Genomic DNA, 27,026 nt, shown 5'->3' on the forward strand with positions numbered 1-27,026 from the left:
CGTCAGCCATTTTAAATTTCATCAAAAATTTTCGAAATTCTCTTCGAAAGATGTTGAAAAAATAGAATTAAGTATTTTTACGTAAATTGTTGTGAAGTCTGTCGTTGTGAAATATTTAAAAAAATGTTCAAAAAGTGTTGAATGTGAATAAATTCTTGCAAAGCTCTGTAGAAAAAGTGATAGAATCTAAAAAAAAATCAAATACGAAAAAAAAGTATTTTTGCATACTAACAACAAAGTAAAATAATAATGTGTAAAATTTAAAATAATTTTTCGAAAAAAATGACAGAATTATTTGAAAATTTCGTACAAAGTGATACAAACAGCCATTTTTGCTTTGTACGAAATTGTGTAAAAAATTTTTTAATTTAAAATTTGTTATAAATTTTTTTTTTAATGATTGTTAATGAACATAAAAGTTAAAAGGGAAATAAATTTAAACGCTTTAGTTAACGTTAATGTTAGTTTTTAATATTAAAACTTACTTTTTCAGAAATTCAGGTAAGTTTCGCTTGATAATAATAAAAAAAAGTTTAATATTTTGTAATTTTATTAAATATTCACTTAAACATTACTTTCTTTCATTTGTTATAATATATTGTATAAAAATGTATAAAACTTGATAATGATTATTAATATTATTTTTCTAAGATTTTGTCTCAATTGCTCATCTATATGTTATATTGAACTAATTAGATTGGAATAAATCAACAATTAAGGCAATATAATGTATTAAAAGCAATTTTTATAAACTTATTAAACATTATTTAATTTTTAAAAATTGAACAAATTTGTATAAAAATTATACAAAAAATTAAAATTTTATTAAAAATAATTATTTTTTTATAACTTTTGTTTATTATATTATACATTTTTTATTATTTATCATTGTATTGTATAAAAAATGCAATTTATTAATAATTACTAACTATTGTTATTTATTAATATTTATTGTTTTTCAATAATGGAGGTTATTACTTCGTTTCTTATCATTTACCTGAACGTTCCGTTTATTATTTTTCTATACTATATTTTAAAAAAAATTTAAATAAAATCTAAAAAAATAAAAATTTTGAATTAAGTACATGAAATCTTGGAAAATAATGGCATGATTTCAATACTTTTTATAAATTGAAAATTTTAAAATAATTAAATTTATTTATTTATTTTTTTTTTAATTAAAATATTTTTTTGTTTTTTTTTTATTTTGATTAAAAAAAATAATTAAAAATTTTATTAATATTTTAAATTATTTTAATTAAATTAAAGTAAAATTTTATTTTAATTAAAAAAATAAATTAATAATAATAATAATAATAATAAATTAATAATAAATTAAAATTTTTATTATTATTTTAAATTTTTGTTTAAAAAAAATAAAATAAAAAAATACTCACATTCCAAAAGAAATTCTCAAAAAATAAATAAAAAAAAATATTTTTTTGTAAAATAATTTATACAATCTTTATTCGTTTTGTTTGTTTGTTTAAGTAAGATATATAAGAATTAAAAGAATGTTCAAATTATTTATTTTTATTATTTTATAATATTTTGTATCTGTATAAAAAAACGTAACATTATAAATGTAACAATGAAATGCTTGCAATCAATAATAATCATATTTATATAAAGTATAGAACAAACGAAGAATATTAATTTTTTTAATTAAAAATCATGTTTTTTATACTTTTTTAAGCTTATTACATTAAATGTTTTTTTTTGTTGTGTAACTTTATTATTATAATTATTATTTTTTTTTTGTTTATATTTTAAGTTTTATTAGTTGTTTGGAAGAATTATTTCCGATTTTTTTTTTGTATTATTATTTTACAGTCAGCGTTGTTTTAGAGCCTTTTCTGTTTGTTTTTTGTGTGTTAAGTTTTTTTTTTTTGATTGGTTAATAATAATAATAATATTTTGTATTAAAATAATTATTTAAAAAAAAGCATCATGCGTTTTATTTTTAGTTTGCATTTTCCTCGCCATCCATCGATTCGTCAGCGGCAGATACAATACTGTCATCCGATCGTTTCGTTGATTGTGTGAGTCGACTTGAGCTGAGACTCATGTTGCCAACGCCTCGTCTGTGAAAGAAACAAATAAAAATTAGTAAAATTTTTATTTTTTCAAGAAAAAAAGGTGAGTGAGCTAAATTAAAGCTACGACTTGTGAACAAAATTATTTTTTTTTTTTACAAAATGAAGTGAATTCGCATTTCAGCATGATTTTGGGAGGCATCAGGGGTCTTGTTACCTTGTTGTTTTAAAATCGCATTAGACGCTTTAAACGAGACTTCTTTTCAGATTCTTGAGATTCGCGAATTTCTGTTTCTTCAGAACTAAAAATTATGAGTGATGTCGACAAATTTAGTTAAAAAAAAAACCAAAAAAGGGTTATTTTTTAAGGAAATCAACTAATCACAGACACATTTCAAACATCAATTAATAAAAAATTTTAAAATTAACAAAAAAAAAATCTATTTTTGGATGAAAACATCAAACAACGGTGTTAGTTTAGTCAGAAGATTACCTGACACGATCCATTTTACGTTGGTTTTTTGCTAAATATGTTACAAGAGTTTCGAAATTAGCGAAATTTAGAATTTTTTTAAAGGAACTGAGTGACAGGAACTTTTTTTTTTGGGGAATTTATCGATCAACTCTACTGTAAAAGGGGTAAAAACGGAAGTTCAGAGCCCAAAAGGTCAAAAATTGGGGGTAAAAGGGGAAATTCTTACCTTAATTTCGTTTTTAATGAGTTCACTTCACGAGTAAGGGCCTCGTGACTTTCGATCATGTCTTCGCATTCGCGTTGTGCCTTGCGTTTCTGCGTTTTTTCCTTCTGGATCTCTTCCTCGGCTTCGTCGAGGTTGCGTTTGAGGGTCTTCATGCGGTTATTTAACTAAAAAAAAATTGATAAAAATTATTTTTTGAAAATTTTTCATGAGAAAAATATTTTTTTTACTTTTTCAATTTGTTCCTTGTACTGATCGGCATGTCGTCGTTCATCTTCGATGTTCATCGTCAACTCCTTGATCTTTTTGTCCAATTTGCGGTTCGCCTTTTGTTGCAACAAGCGTTCCTTCGTCTCATTTTCGAGTTGTTCCTCCAAATTGTTGATCTTATTTTCCAATCCGGAGATCGTTGCCTTGATTTTCGTTCGTTGTGCCGTCTCAATTTCCGCGAGTTTTGCCTTGAGATCCTTATTTTGACGTTCAAGGACGGACTTGGCGTTCTCGTGTTTCTGCGCATTCGATTTCTCCGTAGCCAATTCCGTGGTAAGTTGTTCAATGGTAAGTTGAGCTTTGCGATTACGGTCGATAGCGAGCTCCGAATTGCTTTGTTCCTCCTCGAGTTCTTCTTCGAGGGCGGCGATACGTGCCTCGAGACGACGTTTTTCGTCAATCATCAACGTGCCCTTGTTGCTGTTCGAGTTGATTTCTTCTTGTAACTCGTCACGTTCAGTTTCGGCAGCACGACGGGCTCTTTCTGAACTCGCCAAATCTTCGTTGAGTTGAAGTACTTCGGCTTCGAGAACTTTAACCTTGCGTTCGTTCTCCTTTGTACTTGCGGCAAGTTCTTCTTTTGCTGCTTTCGCTTCCTCGGCATCCCGTAAGGCGTCTTTGTATTGCGCTTGCAACTTTTTCGCCTGTTTGAGAGCGTCTTCCTTCACTTTGTTGTTCATTTCGAGCGTTGCTTCCATGTCTTTCAAGTCGCCTTCGAGCTTTTTCTTGGCAGCAACTGCCGCGGCGCGTTGTTTTCGCTCCTCATCGAGCTCAGCTTCGATATCACGCAAAGCCTTGACGAGTCCTCGACGTTTTTCTTCAGCTTGTTCTTCCTTTGCTTGAACATCGCGTTCGAATTGGGCACGTAACGCTTGCATATTGACCTCCAAACGGAGTTTCGCATCTTCAGTAAGTTGCAAATCGTCTTCCAACTCTTCGTTTTGCGTCTTCAACTCGGCTAATTGACTCTCTAAGGCACGTTTTGCTTTCTCTAACTCATGTACATTCTTATCAGCAGTACCCTAAAATACGAAAAAACTAAAAAAATCAATTTTTCAAATAAAAATTTAAATTTTTTTACCTGTGTATTTGCCAATTCATCTAATTCACTTTGCAACGCCTTCCTCTTTGACTCCAAATCATCGATTTTTTCATAGGCTTCGTCAAGTTCTCGTGTCACAGAAAGCACTTTAGTCTCTTTTTCGCGCGCTTCTCGTTCCGCAGCATCTCGTTCTTGGGCATGTTGTTCACTAATTGCCTTCTCTTCAGCCAAAACTTTGTCGAAATTCTTCTGTTTCTTCTCCAATTCGAGCACTTTGGTGCGTTGAGCTTCCAATTCGATCGTAGCGTCTTCCAATTCTGACTGAATCTTCTTCTTGCTCTTGTCAAGACGATCATTGGCAGCTTGGAGTTCTTGTACTTGACGTTGAAGCGCTTCATAGTCTTTGTACAACTTCTTACGGGATTCTTCGAGTTCTTTAACGATCTCAGCTTTAAAGAAAACATTATTTTTTATTAAAAAATTCGAATTTTTCGAAAAAAAACTTACAATCCTCTTCTGCTTTTTTCTTGTATTCTTGTGCTGCAGTATTCAATTCTGCGATTTTCTTCTCGAAATTCTTCTTTGTTTCCTCGTCATCTTCGAGTTGTTCTTGCAACGATTCTTTTTCGGATTCTAATTGACGGAGTTTTGAGCTCAAAGCGAGTTTTTGTCTCGTTTCTTCCTCCAAAAGTTGTTGCGACTCGGTGAGTTGCGATTCCATCGTGTTGGCGGCTTTCAAAGCAGCAGATGCTTTAAGTTCAGCATCTTCCAATTGTTGCGTGATATTTTCGCTTTCTTGTTGCAATTTGATGACCTTCTCTTGAAGTTCAGAACGGGCACGTTCAAGTTCAGCTAATTTGACCTAATTTGAGAAAAGTTAAAATTAGAAAAGATTTTTGATGGAAATTGAAATTTAAACAGAAAATACTCAACTCCATCCTTTTTCACAACATGCAAATATGAAAAAGGGTTGAAAAAAAAATGTTTTTGAAAAAAAAAAAAAATTTTTTAAAAATATATTTTAGAAAATTTTCTGAATTTTCATGATTTTTATACAAAAATTCTAACAAAATCAAAAATTTTCAATTTTTAAAAATATTTTGAAACTGAGAAAAAAATAAAATTTTTATTTTATTAAAAAATAAATTTAAAATTATTTTAAAATAAAAAAAAATAAATAATTTTGAAATTTTTTTTAAAGAAAATTAAAATTTTAATTAAAAAAATAGTTATATTTATTTTTTATATTTAAAAACTTTTTTTTTTAATTTTCTTGATTTTTTAAAAATTTGAAAATTTTTTTTTTAATAATCAAAAAATTTGAAATAAACGTTAAGAATTTTTTCATAAGTTCATTTTGTACAGAATAAAATAATTTTTAAATGAACAAAAAAAAAAAATAAAAATTAAAAAATGATTTTAAATGAGGAAAATAACATTTTTTTTAAATTAAAATTTTTTTTTTAAAATTTGTAAAAGATTTTTTTGAAGAAAAATTAAAATATTTCGAAAATTTTCTGAATTTTCGTGTTCTTTTTTTTTAATTTTTTTTACAAATATTTTATCATAACAAAAAATCAAAAATTTTTAAATTTCAAAAAAAAAATTTAATTTTTCAAAAATCAAAATTTTCATTTATTTTAAAAATTATTTAATAATCATCATGAAAATTCAGAAATAGATGAAAAGAAAATTAAAAACTTTGAATTGATTTTTTTAATGAGCAACAAAAAACGAATTTTTACCTGTAACTCAGCAATTTGTGATTCAGCTTGTTTACGACGACGATCATTTTCTTGCTTGGATTGATTTGCATTTCGAAGTTCAGTTGCTAAATCAGCATTTTCTGCCTCCAACGTTTGTTTCGACTTCTCTAAACCTGCTTTAAGTTTCTTGATACTTTCAAGTTGCTCGTTGATCGAAGCAATTTCTTGTGAATGTTTGTGACGCATCTCCGCCAATTGATTTTCATGATTGCCTGCTTCATCTTCCAAGCTCTTCTTGAGAGTGGCAAGTTCTTGTTCGCGTTTTGAACGGAGTTCTTGTTGAGCTAAAAAAAAATTATCCTTGAGTTTTATTCAAAAAATGTAAAAAAAATGAAATTTTACCTGCAGTTGTGTCAAGCGAATCCAAAAGTTCATTCTTCAAAGCTTCAAGTTCTTCGTTCAAGTCACGTTTTTGCTTCTCTGCCTTGGCACGTGCTGCTTTTTCGGCCTCCAAATCTTCTTGAATTTCAGCTAATTGCGACTCCAATTCACGTTGAGTCTTCTGAGCGGCAGCTTTTGCTGCGGATTCTTCGTCAATTCGCATCAAAGTTTGCGTAAGTTCTTCTTCACGTTTCGCCAATTGAATTTGTTGCTCCTCGATTTGCGCGCGTCTCTCATTAAGTTGTTCCCGCAAGTCGGTAAGTTCAGTTTCGATCTTGCGTTTTGTGCGATCGCACTCTTGACGTTGCTGATGATCCTTCAAGAGACGTTCTTCGAGTTCGGCAATGGTTGCTTCGTGTTTCGCCTTCAGCTTGAGCAAATGTTTCGCCTTTTCTTCCTCCTCGGCGAGCGTTTGGGACAAATCATTGGCACGTTCTTCGAGGATTTTCTTCTCTTTTGCGAACTTTTGGTTGTGATCTTCGGCAATGGCGAGATCTTCTTCGAGTTTTTTGACTTTTGCGTCAATTTGGACCTTTTCGAGTTGCAGTTTTTGACGTGCTTCTTCCTCTTCTTCGAGTTGTTCCTCCAAATCTTGAATGTTGAGTTGAAGTTTTTTCTTTTCGGCGGACATTGTGTTGACACGTTCCTCTTCCTCTTCGATACGAGCTTCCAAATCTTGCATCATCTCTTCGAGTTCTTGTTTCCGTTGGGCGAGACGAACGCGAGATTCTTCCGCTTCGGCACAAAGTTCGATTTCAGCTTGAAGTTGTTCAGCTAAGTGCGTTTTTTCTTCGATGGCTTGTTGATACTTGACTTCGTATTCTTGCGATGTTTTCGCCAAAACTTCCAGCTTGTCACGAATTTGACGGAGTTCGTCTTCTTTTTGTACGAGTTTCTCTTCTTGCTTCGTGACTTCCAACAAAGGCTTGACTTTTGTGTATAAACGCCACCATTGCCAGTTACGAAGTTTTAAGTACGCCGCACAATTTCGTTGGATGATGCGGATGGCATTCAGTTGTTGTAATCGTTTTTGATAATTGCGACGGGCAAGGAAACCGCGACAAAATGCTTGGAAATTCACAATTAAATCCGTGATTTTGTAATCACGTTCCTCTTCCAAATGGGCCAAAACTCCTGCACGGAAGAAAATTTTCGATTGTCCAACGCGATACAAATTGTTGTCGAGCTCCAAGGCTTGAATCATCTTCTCGCAAGCCTTTTTGCCATCCATGAAGCCCTTCGGGATGACATTTGGCGTGAGAAGTTCGTAACGTTGACGGAACTCTTGGAATGGAATGCGATTCGGGAAACCTTGACGACAAATACGAATGCCCTCGAGAACTCCATTGCATCGCAATTGGTCCAAAACGAGCGGAGCATCGATACGACCTGCGCGTTTTTCGTGATTCGGGATGATACAACGCACGAAATTGGGATTTGTGTTCCGCAAAGTATCCATAAGCTTCGCCAATTGCTCTTTGTACAAGTGAGAAACTGTTCGGAACATGCCTTTACGTGTACGAGCTCCAAATTGACTATCGTTCATTTGTTGCGCCATTCCGACAATTTCAGCATCTTTCCAAATTTGCACGATAAATGGATCTTGGGAGGCTTGCAATAACGAAACGATGTTTTCGTTCAAAGGATCCATATTTTTCATCAACCATTTCGTCGCCGCATAATCTACTTTGCCGGCATAATGTAAAATGGCGAAATCAGATTGTCCTCGGAAATCAGTTTTCATGAATTTGGGATGGGCGTTATGAGCTGAAGCGAGTTTTTCGACAAATGACTTGTCAGTTGCCTTCGGGAACCAACATTCTTCATCCAACAAAGCCATAATGCCGCCGGGTTTGTCAATTAAATCGATTGTAGGTTGCAAATCCAAGCCGAAATCGATGAATTTCCATTCGATGCCTTCGCGTTGGTACTCTTCCTGTTCCAAAATGAACATTGTATGGTTGAAAAGTTGTTGCAATTTTTCGTTCGTGTAATTGATGCAGAACTGTTCGAACGAATTGAGCTCAAAAATCTCAAAACCAGCCATATCGAGGATGCCAATGAACGAAGCGCCTTGTCTCTTCGTGCGATCGAGTGAACGATTGATGCGCGTTACCAACCATTTGAACATTTTCTCGTAACAAGCCTTGGCGATGGCTTCAACGGCGAATTCGACCTGCTCCTTGGTCTGAGCCTTACTGACATAATCCCGGCCTACCTTAATGCGCGGCGTCAAAAAGGCCTTTGTCATATCAGTGACACTCAAGCCAAGTAAATGGGCGATTTTTTGCGCAACTGTGTTGTCGGGCAACGTTGCTTGATCCGAATTACGTTCTTGCTTGAATTTCATCGAGCCAAAGAGAAGCACAGCACTGACAACGCGGAAAATGCTGTTCAAATCGTCTTGTTGCATTCCCATAATACTCATACTTTTGGCAGTGGCTTGAAATTCGGCGGCATCATCGAATCCGGGCACCGGAACGCTTCCATTCGACAAAAATGGATAATTTTTGACGTCGTCGAGGATGAAACGTTCACGCTCTTCCTTCGAGGCGCCCGCAAGAAGTTGGTAGAAAATGTGGAATGTACGTTCATCTTTTGCTTGGCGAATGGCACGTGATTTCTCCAATAGATATGTCTCGATATTGGCACCTGATATGTAACCCGAAGCATCGAAATTGATTCGGATGAATTTACCCTACAAAGAAAAAAAAATTAAAAATCGAAATTTTCAAAAAATCGAAAAAAATACTTACAAAACGGGAAGAATTGTCGTTCTTAACAGTCTTGGCGTTACCAAATGCTTCTAAAATTGGATTTGCTTGTAGCAATTGTTGTTCCAATTCACCCTAAATTTTTAGAAAAAAATTAAAAATTAATAATTTTGCATGAAAAATCTTTAAAACACACTACAACAATCAACTACTGAGTGAATTTCTACTTTTTTTGTATACTACAGATGTGATGAAAAGTGATGATCGTGCGTGCAAAGTGATTTTTTTCAAGTCCTGTCATCGTCTCATGCTGAATTAAGTCAAGTAAGTCGTTAAAATTATAAAAAGCCACATCAAATACTCTAAAATAAGTGCAAATTTGCAAAAAATAAACTAACAACAACTAAAAAGTGAAAAATTATGGGTAAAAATTATAAAATAAATTTAATTTTTTAATAAAAAATATCAAAAATTTTTTAAAAAATTTCAAAATTTAAAATTTTAAAAAAATTTTGACATTTAATATTTTTATATGAAAATTATTTTATAAATTTACCCAAAACAATAAATTGCGAAAAGTGTAAAATAAAAATCAAGTGCAAGAAAGAAAGGCTTTCACAATGCAAAAAATCGAATCTAAAAACAACAACCACTCTTTTTTTCGCTTACCGCAAAATTTGTGTGTCCCTAATATGATAAATTTTTAATGATTTTTTAGTCGAAAGTCAGTTTGATGATTTTTGCGCACAAATTACGCAAGAGAAGGTATGAAGGATAATTTATGATGTAAGTCGATGATGAAAAAATGACAAAAAATAAATAAAATTTAATTATTATTAATTAAAAGAATTACTAAAAAATTTTTTTTTGTTATAAGAATTAGCCTGATAATTTTTTAAAAATAATTTTGGGGGGAAAAATTAAAAAAAAAATAATAAAAAACGAAAAAATACTTACAATAATTAAAGCTGGACTTGGTCCCTGTTATAGAAAAAAATAAAATAAAACAAAATTTTAATAAAAAAATAAAAAATAAACGAAAAAGGCACTTGACCAACACACAAAAGAAAAAATGCTTTGCCAGACAAAGTTGATGACTAAGTCGAAAATATTTGTAAAACAGAAGAAATAAAACATGAGGGGAGAAAGAAATTATTCGTCGCGTCGTCATTTTTTTTTTCTTTCAACAGAAGCATGACTGTTGCAGGCTTTTTGCATGAGTTGTTAAGTGTTTGTGCCGTTATGCGATGAGTCATTTTAAGTTTTGAATTCCATTCCTTTGTGATTTATCAAGAAATTACTAATTAATTAATGAGAAGAAATCAAAACTTCATAACCTTTCTCATTAACGCCGAGATCAATCAATTCTCTAAACATGACATAAACATGTCGTTACATAAAAAAAAGTTATATTTAGTAATGATTTTTTTTTTTGAAGTTTTTGTTTAAATAAAATGCGAGTGTGAGAGAAAATAGCATATCGTAATCGCATTTTTTGCACACACACAAGATTCTATATATGGTAAAGGTTGAACACTTTACAACTTCGTCGTCGATGTTTTTTTTTTCATCTCTCATTTTAAAATTTATTGTAATTGTTTGTTTTTTGCTGTGTATCGTAGTAGTTTGTCGTGCGAGATTTGTTGTTGTTGTTGTTACGGAGAATGACACATTTATTCCTTATAAGGCATGAAATTATAATGGAAAATAGTAGTATGAGCTTGAGAGATTTTATGTGTGAGATATTGTCGATGTTAATCTATGGATTGGATTTGGGCACTGAGATTATGGTGACTCGAATTTTTAGCTTTGGAAGGTTTTTAGGTTTGAAATTTGTTGGTTTTGACACACAGAAGATCCTCAGATCTCGACTTTGATGAATTTTTGACACACAGAAGATCCTCAGATTTTGACTTTGATGAGTTTTTGACACACAGAAGATCCTCAGATTTTGACTTTGATGAATTTTTGACACACAGAAGATCCTCAGATGGAAACTTTGATGAGTTTTTGACACACAGAAGATCCTCAGATCTCGACTTTGATGAGTTTTTGACACACAGAAGATCCTCAGATTTTGACTTTGATGAATTTTTGACACACAGAAGATCCTCAGATCTCAACTTCAAAACTTACCTGAAAAATCCAACATCTCCCATCATTATCGTGACACCTTCATCTCGCAAAAACATAAACAGATGATCAAGGCAAGGCAACAAAAAACGTGTACAAATGTTGTCGCACTTTGCATTTAATTGACTTGTACTGAGGACAAACATCCGTAACGGTAACAACATCCTTGACAGACCTTCCGATCGTTGCAATCGATCAAGCATCAGCATAAATGGATTAAATTACGATTAACGATAAAGTCATTATTCGTTTTTATTTTTTCAGTCAGTGCTTTTTTTTAAACTGAAATTTAAACGTCTTAAAAGATTATGCAATTTTCATGTTTGCCGTCTTTTTTGTTGTTGTTGTTATTTTGACCATATGTTCAAATTTTCTTTCTTGAAAAGTATTTTTTAATGAAATTGTTTGTTGTCTCATTATGCTACATGCGAAGTTAATGTACGTCGCCTTATATGAAACATTTTTCATTAAGATTAAATTTATTAAAATTTTCGAGATTAACAAGTGTGTTAACTAATATTTAATAAAAATCCAACAACATATCCAACAAGCGTTTGAATGGCTTTTTTGATGTTGATTTTATTGCATTGTGCTGTCATTTTGGCGACTAGACAACCGATTTGCCGCTTTTTAAGGTAATCTATGCAAAATTCGTTATTAATTAGGCTGCTTCGGTGACCATTTAAGTAACGCTTTAAATCTCTTTTCCATAGATATAGCGAAAAAAGAGAGGAAGATGTGGGACGTTGCTTCGAAAGATAATCTTCGTCGTTGACAAAAACCTGTCTCAAACTTAAATTCGATAAAATTTTGTCAAATCGAAAGAAAACTGATTGACTCGACCTCCAATGACGACGAAAATCACAAAAGAATCGAATTCAATGAAAATTCTGAAACAAAACTTACCGCTCCTGATCCCTTGGGCTTCGAGGCTGCAACGTATGCCAAATACTGGATGACTTTTTTCGTGTTTTCAGTTTTACCGGCACCCGATTCTCCCGTACACAGTATAGACTGATCTTCACGATCTGTAAAAAAAAAGAAAAAGTTTTAAGAAATTGTGTCAAAGTACATTTTTGGAGACTTGCGACGCCACTCCTGAGCAATAAAGCAATTTATCGTTGCACATTAATTTTATTAAAATTATCGACAAAATTTATTAAATTAATTATTCACTGTATCATTCCGTGCAGTAGTTAAATAACCATATATGCGAAGTACATTCAAATTTACAGCGAAATTTTATTATTTTGACCAAAAATAGTCAATTCAGTTGTAAAAAATGCATTTTTTAAGCAATAACTTCCAAATATGGAGTTTGATGAATTTAGCCGCAAATCGAAAGTAGCGCTGAAGTCAAAATACGAGATCGGCATAGAGGGCGCTTTTTCATTATGTAAACAAATGGCTGCTGATCTACATGTAAGTTTTGAATCAAACGTCCTTAACTGTAAATAAATAATAATTTTACCATATTTGACTTGACTTTACTTGTCTATTAAGCGAGTACGATTTATTTGCAACATATGGTAATAAAAGCACAAAAAAAAACGAGAAATAATAAAGCAATATTGTACAAGGAATAATTTTACACAGAAAATCAACAAGTAAGGAGTTTTCAATGGATTAGACAACATTTTCAGTCGTCTTTAAATTTTTGAAGCACTTTATAAATTCATGATCACCCCCTTGAACTTGTTTTGCACTACATTTGGTGCTCTCGTTAAATTGAATTAAAACTCTTGTTTCACGACGACGACGTCTTCTCATTACATTTACATTATAAATACATTGATTTGACACCATTGAAAATGCTAAACGAGATGAATACGAGAAGAAGATGAAACGAAGACAATGAAACAAAAATGACGAACTTTAGTATATAGGTCAACGTTTCATTCATTTTTTCATTCACGATTGTGCCTTAAAAGGATTTGTTGAACTGAGAAACTAAAAAAAACGTGTTTTAACCTCATCACAAATGAAGTAATAAAGAAGATTTACGATTATTTGTGGATCTTTCCGCCGATGGCGCTACAATCGTTTTCAGATCTAACCTTGATACAGTTTGATTTCACAAAAAAAAATCTCCTTATAAGGTAAATTTACAACTTTTTTCGCATATCGAATATATTGCCTGAATTAGATTCAGCATTGAACGAACAAGTTATTAATTGGAGTCTCAATTTTTTTTTTGTAGATAAATTCAAAAGGAGTGGCTGATAATACTAAACTTACCTTGTAACATGGACCTGTATGCATTATCTGTTATTGCAAATACGTGAGGAGGGACCTCATGTCGCTTAATCCCCTTATATCGCTCCATAATTTTTTCCGTGTAAATTGGTAATTTTTTATAAGGATTAACAACTACACAAAAAAGACCAGAATACGTCTGAAAAATTATAAAAATAGTTAATAAAGTTAAGAAAAATTAGATTTTAATGAAAATTAATGCAAGATCTGGCATCATTAAAGCACGCGGTTTGGCGGTTTGACTCATCATCCGGGCAAGTAAGTTTTCATTCATTTCACCTATTGAGAAGTTTTTAATTGTAACAAAAACATTTAACATCTGCCTTTTTAGTGCGAAATTATCACATTAAACGTATCCGGTGTGATGTGTGTTTGTTGTCTTCGTGTAAATCCATTGCCAGGTGCGGAACATACGACGACGACTAATGATTGTATATTCAAAAGTTGAGTTTGGTTTGATAGAACAAGAATAAAATGGACAAAGAAAAACATATTTACCGAAATATATAGAGGAATAACGATGAACAACGACCTTGCAAGTGTGCTCGAAGTTGGTTGACGAGATCTCGAAGGTAATTGCATTTGAAATTTTTCAGTTTTTTTTATTTTTTTTTTCTTTTCAGATTTTGAATTAAGTAAAAGTATGTGATGTCTTGTGTAATTTTTTTGACGAAAATGTTATATTGATTGTATTGATTAGATTAATGTTAATTTTAAAACGAAATCGATGTACCTCGAAAGAATATTTGTGAAGCAAAATCAACTTTTTGGAGGATTTTCATCATTTGAAATATTTTTGGATTACAAAAGATTAAAACATCGATGTCACAGCTCATAATGGCGATCTAAATGTCGTTGACTCATGCTTCAAAAACATCTCGTCCATTCCATTCTTGTAATAATAATTCTTTTCTGCATCAGATCAAACACATTCCTTCTCGTTGTGGTCGCTTGTCGTACACGCAACACACTTTGGACTACATAACGACACAAAAAAGGGCATTTCACAAACCAGTTTCGTTCGTTCGTTCGATACACGTTCTCTCAAACAGAGCGAGAGAGAAAAAAAAGCAAGAAACCAAGATAGAAATGCATGCTGAACCAACAACCGAACCGACACACGATGATTATTGTTATTGGAATTCAAATTAATTGAATCGATTCTTTATTGGAGCATTTTGCGGCAGCAACTCGGCTCCAATGTAATTATTAAAATCCATATAAAGCTCGTGTTTGTGTGCAGTACCATTTTGAGAGACAATTCTAATGCTGCTGATGTTGTTGTTAATATTTTTCTATTTTGACACTTGACGATTGTCACGCGATCCATTTAGGGGCTTTTATGTTCCCATAAAAAAAAGTGCGTGTCACTCAATTAATCAAAAAACATAAAATTTCTTAATTATTCAGAAAATGGGTCCAACACTTGATCAAATATCATCATCTCGAACGAACAAATAGCATTCCGGATGATCGAATACGAAAGAATTCACGCTGAAGGTCGTTCGATTCTCGTTTTACGCCGCATGCAAGTGCAAGTGCTCGATCTAAAAAGCGCAAGTAAGTGATTTAATTAGTACTTTTACTTTTTTATTCTTTCTCTATCTCTCTTTCTATCTCCCTCACGAGAGTTATTTAGCGAGAAAAGTAGAAAAAAAATTTTTTTTTAAGAAACATGGGAGGAAATTACTAATCGAATAATTGTATATACTTTTCATGAGCCGTTTATGAAGTTATAATTACATGGATTTAGTAATGCAACCACACCCCTTTGCTTACTATCACTCAATGTTGCACGTTGCATATCACGGGAATGATCGACACGCAATTTCTTGGAATTAGGAGTATCCGAATTGATCATAAGTTGGAGAAATTTGGTGAGTAATTCATAATTTTATGACATTTTATGATAATTTTATATATTTTTAGGTAAGTTTTTAATTCCAAAAGAAAATTTTCTTTCATGATTCATCAAAAAAGTACTTCAAAACATCTTTTAAGCCGAATCAGGATCAAAAATTATTTCAATTAAATAATTAATCCAAACCAAGCATATAAACTTAAAAAAATTAAAATTTTTAGTCAAATCGCCTTTGGCAACTTTCGAATCAGGTCACATTTCCATCTAAAAAAACATTCCAAATCGATCTGGATCGAAATTCCTATCTGATGATGTCAATTCTTCGACTCATGTAACGCACGTACTTGCACAGGAAAGTGACGTGCGACGTGCCGGACCATCATCATCGATGCCATTTCATTGCACGAATATCTTGTAGTAAGTTGTAGTTTGCAGTAATTGATTGTTGATTCAATCGTTGCATACAAAAACAAAACAATTGATGCATTCTACTGATAAATTGCACGACGATTGAAAGTGAAAATTACTCAGAAACTAATTCTTAACGAAAATCGTTTCAAAAGTGTTCAGTATCAGCAAAATTGACGCCTGACAGTTACTTTACTCCAATCGTATCTCGATTTTTTTGTTCGAAAATTACAACCATATGTGCTTTGACTTGTAAAATGACGTCCATCTGACACATTTACAGCTGAAAAAAATCTCTTTCAACTTGTCGGCGATTTATTTAAATTTCATTTTTCGGCACTTGCTCCAAAAATGGACAATCACGGGTGCGAAGGTCGTTTATCAAACTTTTTAATTTGCCATATGGATTTTTTCAAAAGTTTTTTTTTACAATTTTGAGTCAAATTTAGACCTTGAACTGCAATAATGTCACAAAAAGCTCAGAATTTTATCAGTAATTCATCACAAGATAGCCCCGTACAATGTAACAAGGTGTGTGCTCACATAATAATACAAAATAATAATAACATGGTCTGTTTCATTGAATTGAATTAAAATAACATTATTATCTCTTCATTTTTTTTTTATTTTTCATTCATTCTTCGGTTATACCTGTTGTTCTTCGCGACGCGTTTTAAGAGTGTTAGTGTGCGGTAAAATAACAAATATTTTTATCCAGACACTCATACACTTTTAGAAGTAGTTTGTGTTAGAGAGAGAGACATACGGCTTCATTTCTTCTGTTTTTTTTCTTATTTAGTATTCAATTCATACAATGACGATCGATTGTCTTTATGGAATTCGGGGATTTTCCGTACCGAAGAGACTTGTTGGTTGTAGTTGTAAGCATGGATAAGGCTCGTACATGTAATGGAGAGTGATTAGAGGCGATATTTGATGGAATTTTAAATAAAAATCAACATGTGAAGGTATTTGACGATAATTTTGGGTATTAGAAAGGTAATTTTTTAATCAAATATGATCGAAAATTTACTTATATCAAAATTTTTTTACTAAAATTGAAATTTTTTGTATTTTTAGATAAAAATTAAGGCAAGATATCGTCTGAAGTTGAATATTTTTTACGAATTTCAGCTCAAACGGCTTTCAATGGAAGAAAAATATCAAAGTTAACTTCAAAAATTGACTCATCGAGTATAAAATTTGCTTTTTCTTTTCAAAAATTTCTTAAATTTCGTAAAAATTTTAATTTTTTATGACAAAAAATTTTTTTACATTGCTCGAAAGACATAAAAATTTAATTTTTTTATTCTTTTAGATCAACAAATGACGTCAATTAACCAAAAAATTAACAATTGTGTCATCAAAAAGCCCTTCAACGCCTCTCAAACGGTTGAAAATCTCCAAAAAAAAACGTTAACCAACATTGAATTCACTCATTTTTACCGGCTTCTATCAACACCACACACAAAACATGACTCATGTTCAAACAAATATTTCACAGCAAACAGTTGCCATACATCACGACATCATCGCTCTTCTATGCTTCATGCGTAAACTAAAAAAATCGCGGATTATTTTTTCTTTTATTCACAAAAAAAACAACAAACCAACGTTTATTTTATTTTTTTTCCAAACAAATACACTCGCAAAACACAAAAAATGAAATAAAATCAACGTCAAATGTGTAACAATGAAAAAATTTATTGGTTTGCGTATCTCTTTTGCGCTATGTGCGAATGTCTTTGCATGCCATGAGCGTCTGTTTTGAGGTTTTCAATTCACTCGGATGACGGCGGCGCGGTTATGGCGGTGAATTGTGAAATATTTGTTCCGGCTTTGTCGTTTTTTTCACCTAAACGATGAGTAATGAGGAGTTATGTCACATTTTTTACAACATTCAACGGCGATAAGATAACCAAAGATCGATCAAACGAGTAACTCAATATTTTTCGATATCTAAAAATAATTTGTGTTCTTGCTTTGCGAATAAAAAGCAGAACTCAAGCAACATTGTAATGCATTTACTTGCAAAACGAGTAAAAAAATAACAATTCATCATTAACGCGGTATTGTGTTTCTCGCAGGAACGACGACAACGATCAGTAACGAGAGAATTGAAGTGCATTGAGTCAAAAATCGAGTGAAAAATGGTTTTTATGTTGTATTTGCTGAAAGGTATTCAACAAGTACATTACGTGAAATTGTTTGTTTGCTGCTTGAATCATCGAATAGCGTGATTAGGAACTGTTTGAAGAAGAAAAATGTCAGAAAGTGTTTTTTTTTTATGTTAACAAAAGTGTCGGTTTTGTTGAAATTGTAGAAAATTATTAAATTTTATATTTTTCAGGTCTATAAGAGGTTCAAATGTTGTATTTTTGGCTATGAAGATCAAAAAAGTCGTCTTAAACATTGATTTGAAGCTCAATATGCTTAAAAATTGATCGTAAGAAACGTTTTTTATGCCTTTAACTTCGATTTAGAATTTAAGCCATGAAATTTGAGACATTTTCGATCAATTTAGAACTTTTCGAGTTCTAAAAACGATTTCGAGCTGAAATCCATCAGTTTCAGGTTTTGAAGGTACAGAAAATAATAATTTTTGTTCAATTAGAAGCTTTTTTGGTTAAAACTCTTCTATTTGGCACCTCATACTTCAATTCAAAGCTTAAAAATTCTAAAATTTTTCATTTCAGATAAATTCCTACACAATTTTAGAGCTTCAGCGATCAATTTGGAACTCATCAAGCAAGAAAATTTCAATTTCGTACTGAAAATCTTCATTTTTAGGCTTTATGACTTCATAAAATATTCATTTTTGTTAAATTCAAAGCTTTTTTGATTTAAAATTTTGAGTTGTCTAACTGAAACTTTAATTTTAAGGTATAAAATTATTCATTTTAGATAATTTTCAAATAATTTTGGTTGAATTCGAGCTCCATCAGTACTGAAATTTTCATTTTAATAGAATTTCTGATAATTTTTCGTCATTTGTCGTTCCTCGAAATGCTTATTTTGCTCCATTTTTCGTTAGAAAAGCATCTCCCGCACATTTTCTCGTTATCTTACTCACACACTTTACCGACAATCGTCAAGCCAGCGAGCCAGCAACCGACAAATAAGGTGAGATTAGAATAATTTTTATTATTATTCAAACAAACGCACACACTCCAACTCTCTCAAAAGCTTACGCTTATTTATTATGCAAATTAATTACACATTTTATTCACGACAACGACAAGCCACAATGCGCGATGATGATTAGAATGTGTCAGTTTTCACATACATTTTAATTTCATTTTTTATCGTTGTGCCTCGTCGCGTCGTAAAAATGACAGAAATAAAATTAGCTGTCTAACTCCTCTCTGTGTGACTCATTTTTAATTTTATTCAACTTCATTTTTAGAGCTGGTCAATAAGCGACGAAGTTCAATGTCACTATGTCACTTAAGTACTCGGTGCATCCAACTTCCGCTAAAAATAGATCGACATCGTGCTTCTTGTCGACGACGAAAAACAGGGAGGCAGTGCATTACTTGTGACACGAACCATACGTCGTCGCTCAGAATGATTAACTGTGTGAATGTTGTTTCGGGTGACAAACTAATTGGAAACGACTTGCATTTCTTACAATGTTGATAACACGAAATGCGAAGGAAAAAAATTTTGTTATTATGTCAATGAACTACACACAGCACAAATTCGAAATGTGAATGAACCGCCCACGACATTCGAGAGAGCGAACGGACAACGAGCTGATACGTTTTTGCCGGAATGTCTGTTTGTTTTTGAACTTTGATGTGAATCATGTTTCTTTCACAAAGAGTCACTTTTCAGCTGATAAGGCATGTAAATAAAAGTCAAGAGAAAAAATGTTGAACAGAAGCGAAGATTACACTACGATGTTTATAAATAAATTTTAAATGATTCACATGGAGATGCAGGCATCAAAGGGAGCGGAATACGGAAATTGATTCTGATTAATTTTTACTAATAGTTTTGACGTAAAAGCGGTATAAACAAAGAAATTTGATTAGGAGTATTTTTTTTAAGAAAAAGAGACGTTAGAGAGCGCTTTATAATTTAAAAATTCTTCTCAAATACTTTATTTGAAAGTTTTAAAGAAAAATTTCAATTTTCTGAAGAAATTTAAAAAAATTTTGATTTTTTTAAAAGAAATTTTAATCAACGATGTTGAAATTAGTTAAAATTTATACCATAGATGGCGCTTAAGAATTGATTTTTTTCCAAAGACGCAAAAAAATCTTCATAAAATCTTTTATTTGAACATTTTGAAGCTTAGATTTTCTAAAAAAATTATTTATAATTTTTAAGAAATTTTTAACAATTGGCATTCAAAAAAGTTAAAAATTATACCATAGATGGCGCTTTAGAATCATTTTTCTTTAAAAACTTATTGAAAAAGAATTCAAAAACTTTCTTATCAACTTATTTTTAAACAAAATTATTATTTTTGATTCTTTAAATATCCTAAAGTTAAAATTTTAGACCAAATATTGTCTAAAAAAATATCCGCTAGATGTCGCTTTAACTTAAAAATCTTTAAAATTTGATCAAAAATAAAAATTTTAAATGTTAAAAACTTTAACGAAAGAAAAACTAACATTCAAAAACACGATTTCTCGCCTCCTCTGGCGTCAGTAAGTCAATTATTGATGACACTCGCCTTGATTTTAATTTCTGTATCAATTTCACAAATTACCAAGTGAATGCAAAACTTCTTCACATACAAACAAACACAATGCGCGATGATCGCAACGTCCCGCACAAATTTGCAACAAACTGAATAAAATATATATTGCAAAATCGCTTCCTCCGCGCGCGTTGTATTTGATTGCGTGCGTGCGTGCTAATCGTTTTTTCCATATTTTTATTTGTTTTATTTTTCTTCATTAAAAAATCTAAAAAAAAAAGAATTCTTGGTAAAAACGACAAATAACAAAAATGAATTAGCATAAAAAAGGGCGTTGCGTTTCTCATTTCTACGCGACGTCGATCATTTATGTAGATTTTTAATTGAAATGTAGTTTGGCTTATCACGCTGCGGCGATCAGATCTGTGTGGCAGCTGATCAATAGTAACTCGAAAAGTGACATGATTCCACAATTGGCATGTCGCGAAACAATAATTTTTCAAACCTTGGGCTTCCAAGTTGAAGTTTTGCCGAGTTTTGCAGCGAAACAACAATAAATATCACAATTATTTTGTGTTTAATTCTTTTTATTATGCATTGTATGCAAATTTTTGTCTTTTTTTTCGTTGCTACTTGTTACAATTTGTACTTTTTTCGAGTTTTTCGTCAATTTCAGGCAAATTAACGCAAATCAAGTTGATTTACCATAAAAAGACGCGCAACCCACAGCCGATTGTCGCTTCTTTGTTGATGATTTTTGTCTCAACAACAACCGAAAAATAACAAAAAATGACAGATTTTGAGAAATGACGACAAGAAAGTCGGATCAATCAATTTTTCGAAGCAACTTTTTAATTTTTATCGCAATTTTATTGAATGTTCAATGTGTGAATTGGACAGTACGGCGTTGTAAACAAAGAAATTAGAACATATGACGGAAAGTATCAATAAAGATAACGTTTGATGAGGTTTTTGAGGCCATGCGGATTTGAAATATGCAATCAAAATATTTTATTTTGATGAAAAATTAAATTTTAGGAACAAATTTCGATGAAAAATGAAGAAAAAAAATTGTTTTCATTAAAAAATGATCGAAATTGATGTTTTAACACAAAGTTAACGACTTGTAACAAATTGTATCTCAAGTAACATGTGTCAGAAACTCGCCTTGTGACGATTTGCGGTCAATTCTGTGTCAATTTCATGCGAATCGATATTCAACTGATATTGCAGAATCGCAAAACGAACCGAGAAACTTTTTTTTCACACGAATTGTGAAAATCTTTCAAACAGGAAACATCGCCCGCGGCTTTTTCTCTCGATAAACAAACGCTGCGTGCATAATGATGCCAGAAATCTCTCAGATCTGCAAAAAAAATCAATACTTACATAAATGAGTCCCGAATAATAACGATCCTTGATGTTGTGAAGCACAGATGCCTCATTGAGACACGTAAGTTCCGCCATATCTTCGACTTTGTCGAATTTCGGGGGATTCATTTTTTGTATGTCGTCTTTGAGCACGAGAATACGTTTGCCCGTTTCCGCCAATTCGACTTCAACTTCATCGTTGCGATCGCCTTTGATGCTGGCAGCGACGAAACCCTGCAAAAAATAAAAAAAAATAAAGATTAGTGATGATGACATCATACTTTCTCACACGTCGTCTTGCTTCATTTCACGTTCTCCATTTCAAGAACAAACACTAACCAGACACATACAGAAAAAAAAATCACGCAAGAAGTAACATATTGGTTTTAATTTTTGCCGCTATCTAACTAACGAAGCCTCGTAAAGAGTCATTTTGCGAGAAATAGAAAAAATAAATATTTTTAACAACAAACGAATACTCGAAATGTAACGTGATCCGTTCGGGCATTTGTGTGTAAAGTGTTGTATGAGAGAGCTGAGCAATGAAATAATAATAAAAATTATTGTTTATTTCGAATTTGAGTTGTTAGAATTCCCTTCGTGTCGTTAAACCGCATTTGCCATGTAGAATTATTTATTGGTACTGTTGAAGTACTGAAGCAGCAAATCGATTTGTTTTCGTCAATGAGTCGAGTTTTGATGAATTTTTAAGTAAGTTTTACATTTTCGTGAAGTTGATTTGTTGAAATGACTTCTGAACTTGTAATTTTGGATGAAGTTTTGTATTTTATCACAGTTTGTTTCATATTGCATTGATATTTTGTTGAAAATTCGAACATTTTTGAGCCTTGGTTATGATGGGATGTTACAGATATTGGTCTAAATTTATTATTGCTTCTTAATTTATATGGTTGCAATTCAGTAAATGTCTCTGAAATCAATTTCATGAATTAAATTTTGAAATTTTATTGATTTAAGATTGTTTTTGGGGGTAAAAAATTAGCTTTTAATCCAAACCAAGCTCTTAAAATGTAAAAATGAGCTCGAAAAAATTTTTTTAACGCTTTTTTTTAAAAAAAAAATTTTTTTTTATTTCATAAGTTAAATTTTGCTTATTAAAACTTACTTAATTTAAATTTTTACTTATTTAAAAAAAAAGTAATTAATTATTTTTCATCCAAAAATATTCTTTTTCTGTTTTATTGACTAAATTTTGAAATTTTTTTAATAAAATAATTTTTTAAAATTCAAAAAATGTATTCTAAAACTACTTTCTTTACTCTTTTTTCTCCCAAAAATCAATTTTTTCTATTCTGTGAATTAAATTTTGAAATTTTACTGATCCTATAAATTAAAAAAAAATTAAATTGTATTTTTTTTTTAATTTTAAAAATTTCTTCTCAAATTCCTTTTAACATTTTTTCCTCCAAAAAAAAAATTAATTTAGAAATTTTTTAACTTTTAAAATCGAAAAATTTGCCTCTAAAATTTTTTTCTTAAGCCTTTTTAAACAAAAATAATTTTTTTTATATTCCATGAATTAAATTTTGAAATTCTACTGATCCTATTTTTTTTTTAAATTTAAAAAAATTTAATTTTTTTGATTTTTTTTTAAAAAAATTAAAAATTTCTTCTAAAATACCTTTTAACAATTTTTCCTCCAAAAAAAAAATTAATTTAGAAATTTTTTAAATTTTATAATCAAAAAATTTGCTCTAAAACTCCTTTTTTAACCCATTTTTCCCCCAAAAATCGAATTTCTTCACTCCAAAACTTCATTTCGTGTCATTAATCTGCAATTTCCTCGCCATTCTACCACAAATATCGTTTCCCGCACAAAAACTTGAGCTCAAATAAAAAAAACGCAATGATCGCACAGATGTTACCAAAAAATATCAACGGTTTGATATATCGCTGTGTCTTCATTACTTAACATAGTCCAATAATCGTAATAATAATAAAATAATGACACTCACACACAAAAAATCGTAAGAAACGACGACATGTTGAACCAAAAAAAAAAAAATGAAACAAGAAAAGAAATGGACATTCCACGATATTTATTTATAAATAAAAACGAGACAGATATAAACAAAAAGAAAAAAAATGACCAACCAATTGATCGGTAATTTAATTTTTTTTTTGTAACCTACTTTTTGAAACTTTTTGGATGACAAATGCATTTTTTTGTTGTCCAAATTGACAAAAACAAGAGTTTTTCAATTGAAATTGAATAAAAATTAAAGTTGAGAATTTCTTGACATTGCTCCAGTTTGTTCAAATTGACTGGCAGACAAAATTAGATGCAATTTCTTTTGTTTTATGGGATGTTATTCGGTAGACGTAGGTTTGCGGTACAAAAATAGCAGAAACGCATAAATTATCGGGGGAAAAAATGTCTGTGGTGCTAAAAATAAAAACGATTGATTTTCGCTTTTGCGATTTTTGTGTGCGAAATATTCCGGGATTAATCCAAAAGTGCTTCAAAAGTCATTTCCCTTGATTTTTTTTTTAAATGACTCGTCATCGAGTCACGAATAAACACTCGAAGGTAAACAGTCACCTTCTTGTCTGTGAAGCGTTTGATAAAACCCATACGGATTTGTAATTTTCTGAAGAAATCTGAATGACATCATTTGTAAACGATCAAAATTTTGATTCGCTGAACGGAAATCTAACATTTCTTATCTTATCAAAGTTGTTTTTCGAACATTTTTGGGTGCAATGCGCATGCTGTCTGTGATATTTGAGCAATTTTTGCACATTTCGGGATGTTGACGGGAAACTACAGACACACCCGGCGAAATTTTTCCCATTTTTCACTCAATAAACGATGAAAAAATGAAATAAACCTGAAATTATTTGTACTTTAATCTCGCATTCACTCACACAAAGAAGCAAGAGACGGCAAAAAAAAATAAGTAAGAAGAAAAGGTGAGGAATGAATGAATTTACCTGAGTGTCGTGTGGGACCCATACGAGACGTTTTTGTGTCCATTCAGCTTGTGTCGCTGGATCATTGAAGGCATTGCGTTCCACAGACAAGTACTTTAAATCAGGATCGTTTTCTCTTAAATCATCAGCCATTTTTACACTTTTTTTTAATTATTTATTATTTTTTATTTTATTATTTTTCACTAATTCTTCCTTGTTTAATTTTTTGTATTTATTATTTTTTTATTTTTATTTTTTTTTTAGCTGTAAAGAAGATTTTTGATGAAATTCCGGCACTTGCTTCGCGACAAAATAAAGAAATATTTGAGAAAAAAAGCCTGTTATTGTTCCTTCTGCTACAATTTCTCAAATATTTGGATATTTGTGTGGCGAGCGTGTTCTCTTTATTTTTTTATATTCTTCTTCTTCTCCAATGAACAACGGCTGCGACGACGACGTACATAAGGAGAGAAGACAAGTATATATTAGTGACAAGACGCCGATATCAAGTTTTCCGATTTTTGCGTGCAATTAACGTGAATTTGCGTGAAATTTTTGCACATTTCGATGCACACGGCAGTCGCACACTCGATTTTTGTGAAAAAATGAATTAATTCGGGGAATTTACCGTCTAAATTGGGGCGTTTAGCTCGCGAAACTTTTCTACAGACTGAGAGCGAAAATGCCTTTTCCCCACTATATATTCGTTGGGCGTCTCGCTTTTCCCCACGCCGCATTTTCGCGCTAATTTTGACCCTAATGCGCAATGTGTGATGGCACGCGACGTTTTCGCATGGGGTCTCGTATTGTGCACGTGTTTCTGTATTGTTTACCGCCATGAACCCATGTCAAAAAAAATCTCTGAACTTTTTTAAGGCGTCGCCTTAAGTTCAAAATCGTTTTTTGTGAGCTGGGGTAAATATAAAAAAAATAATAATTATAAAAATTATTAAAAATTAAATTAATTAAAAATTAAATTTCCTAAATTATTAGATTTTTTTGTTAAACATTTAAATTTTTTTAATTAATTTTTTTTTTAATAAAATTATAAAAAAAATAAATCTTAAAAAAATAAAAAAAAATTTTAATTAAAATTCAAAAATTAAAAAAATTAAAAAATAAAATTAAAAAAAAAATTAAAAAATTTTAAATTAAATAAAATATTTTTTTAGGATTTTTTTTTCTGAAAATAAAAATATAAATTTTTAAAAATGATGACAAAATTAAAAGAAATTTTTTTGTGAATTTTTAAAATTTTACAAAGAATTTTTTTTGCTTCTGTAATTTTAAGTGTTTTTTTCTGAGTTCATGCAATAGTTGTTTTAAATAAAATTTCTCTAAATAAAAAATAAAAAAAATAAAATTTAAATAAAAGATTTTCAAAATTTAATGAAAACTCAAAATTAATTTAATTTTTTGATCAATTTTTATTTACTCTCCATTTTTCATATGTAATAATCAAACTTCAGTAACTTCTCTTATTTTTTTATAAAAACTTAAATAAAATTTTGTTCCTCATCTACAAACTTCTTTTTTTTCAATTTAACATAAAAATTTCATTTAAACACGGAAACTATCTATAGATATTTTTGCAAAAATGTGTATCAGCATTTTTTTCAACAATTTTTGAACTATTGCGAAATATTGTGAAAGAGAGAACTTTGGAAATTTTGGAACAAAAAAAAAATGAAAAAATTTGTGATTGCTTTCAAAAGTGCGACTCTACACAATTTCTTGCATTTTTTTGTAAATTTAGTTAATATTAATCATCAATTTCGGTGTTATCGTCATCAAATTTTCATCGTCTTCTCATGCTTGAACGTCTTTCAATTCAGCAGGCAGCTCGTTCTTCGGATGTTTGTTCTCGAAATGTTGTTTGTAGGTTTTGGGATCGGGCATTTGTGACTTGCAGACGGAGCAACTGAAAACGAGGGCTTTTGAGGCGGCTTTCTTCTGATCTGCTGCACTGTGTCCTTGTTGCTTCTTCAGTTTGGCGGCTTTTTCTTGGGCTTTTTGTTGCGATTGAACCTTTTGTTGACCGCGAGCCATTTTTTATATATCTAAAAAATAAATTATGAAAATGAATTAATTTGCATGCACAAAAAAAAACTTTCATAAAAATAAATCCGCATGCAAAAACATCAATACAGGTTTTTTTAGAGTTAAAAGGCATCAAATGCGCGGATTTATCAATGAAGATGTGACTTTAATTCAGAATTGAGTAAAATATGACACACTTTTACGATGCTGATGTTGTGAAAATTCAAGTTTTTATAATTTTAAATGAATTTTCACATTAAATCTTGATGATTTTTTGAAGAACGAAGGTCAAGACTTACCTATGCTACAATGTGTCGAGTCGAGTTTAAATAAATTTGAAAGAAAATCAAGGAAAATTTGTGGCTTTTCTTCAAAATTTTGATGGCTTTACACTACTGCCAGTTTATCACTTTCATTCGTCTCAAAAATAACCCACTCCGAAGTTTGTTGTTCGTCGGAATA

At 31.1% G+C, this 27,026-nt stretch overlaps 2 protein-coding genes across 3 annotated transcripts; both read right to left on the reverse strand.

Annotated features, from left to right (window-relative positions):
- Positions 1-1,645: 1,645 nt before the first annotated feature.
- LOC134831628 (myosin heavy chain, non-muscle) lies at positions 1,646-25,204 on the reverse strand. Of its 2 annotated transcripts, XM_063845417.1 has the most exons (15): positions 25,153-25,204; positions 24,546-24,788; positions 21,609-21,824; positions 13,279-13,435; positions 11,947-12,068; positions 9,865-9,888; positions 9,577-9,594; positions 8,950-9,042; positions 6,155-8,891; positions 5,792-6,096; positions 4,554-4,908; positions 4,086-4,495; positions 2,965-4,026; positions 2,738-2,901; positions 1,646-2,084 (listed from the first exon to the last, which is right to left on the reverse strand). In XM_063845417.1, the coding sequence occupies exons 2-15, from the start codon at positions 24,675-24,677 to the stop codon at positions 1,964-1,966; spliced, it is 5,916 nt and encodes a 1,971-aa protein (XP_063701487.1). In that variant the 5' UTR covers positions 24,678-24,788; positions 25,153-25,204; the 3' UTR covers positions 1,646-1,963. The 2 variants fall into 2 exon arrangements, with proteins under 2 accessions (XP_063701487.1, XP_063701488.1); XM_063845418.1 differs by lacking the exons at positions 9,577-9,594; positions 25,153-25,204 and having other exon boundaries at positions 1,647-2,084; positions 24,546-24,978.
- Positions 25,205-25,947: 743 nt separating this feature from the next.
- On the reverse strand, positions 25,948-26,988 carry LOC134831649 (zinc finger protein 706-like). The gene is made up of 2 exons (XM_063845443.1): positions 26,864-26,988; positions 25,948-26,582 (listed from the first exon to the last, which is right to left on the reverse strand). Exon 2 carries the CDS (start codon positions 26,571-26,573, stop codon positions 26,334-26,336), a length of 240 nt encoding a protein of 79 aa, XP_063701513.1. The 5' UTR covers positions 26,574-26,582; positions 26,864-26,988; the 3' UTR covers positions 25,948-26,333.
- Between the last annotated feature and the right edge of the window lie 38 nt (positions 26,989-27,026).

Source organism: Culicoides brevitarsis, chromosome 2, assembly GCF_036172545.1.
Source record: "Culicoides brevitarsis isolate CSIRO-B50_1 chromosome 2, AGI_CSIRO_Cbre_v1, whole genome shotgun sequence".
In the NCBI taxonomy this organism is placed as follows: domain Eukaryota; kingdom Metazoa; phylum Arthropoda; class Insecta; order Diptera; family Ceratopogonidae; genus Culicoides; species Culicoides brevitarsis.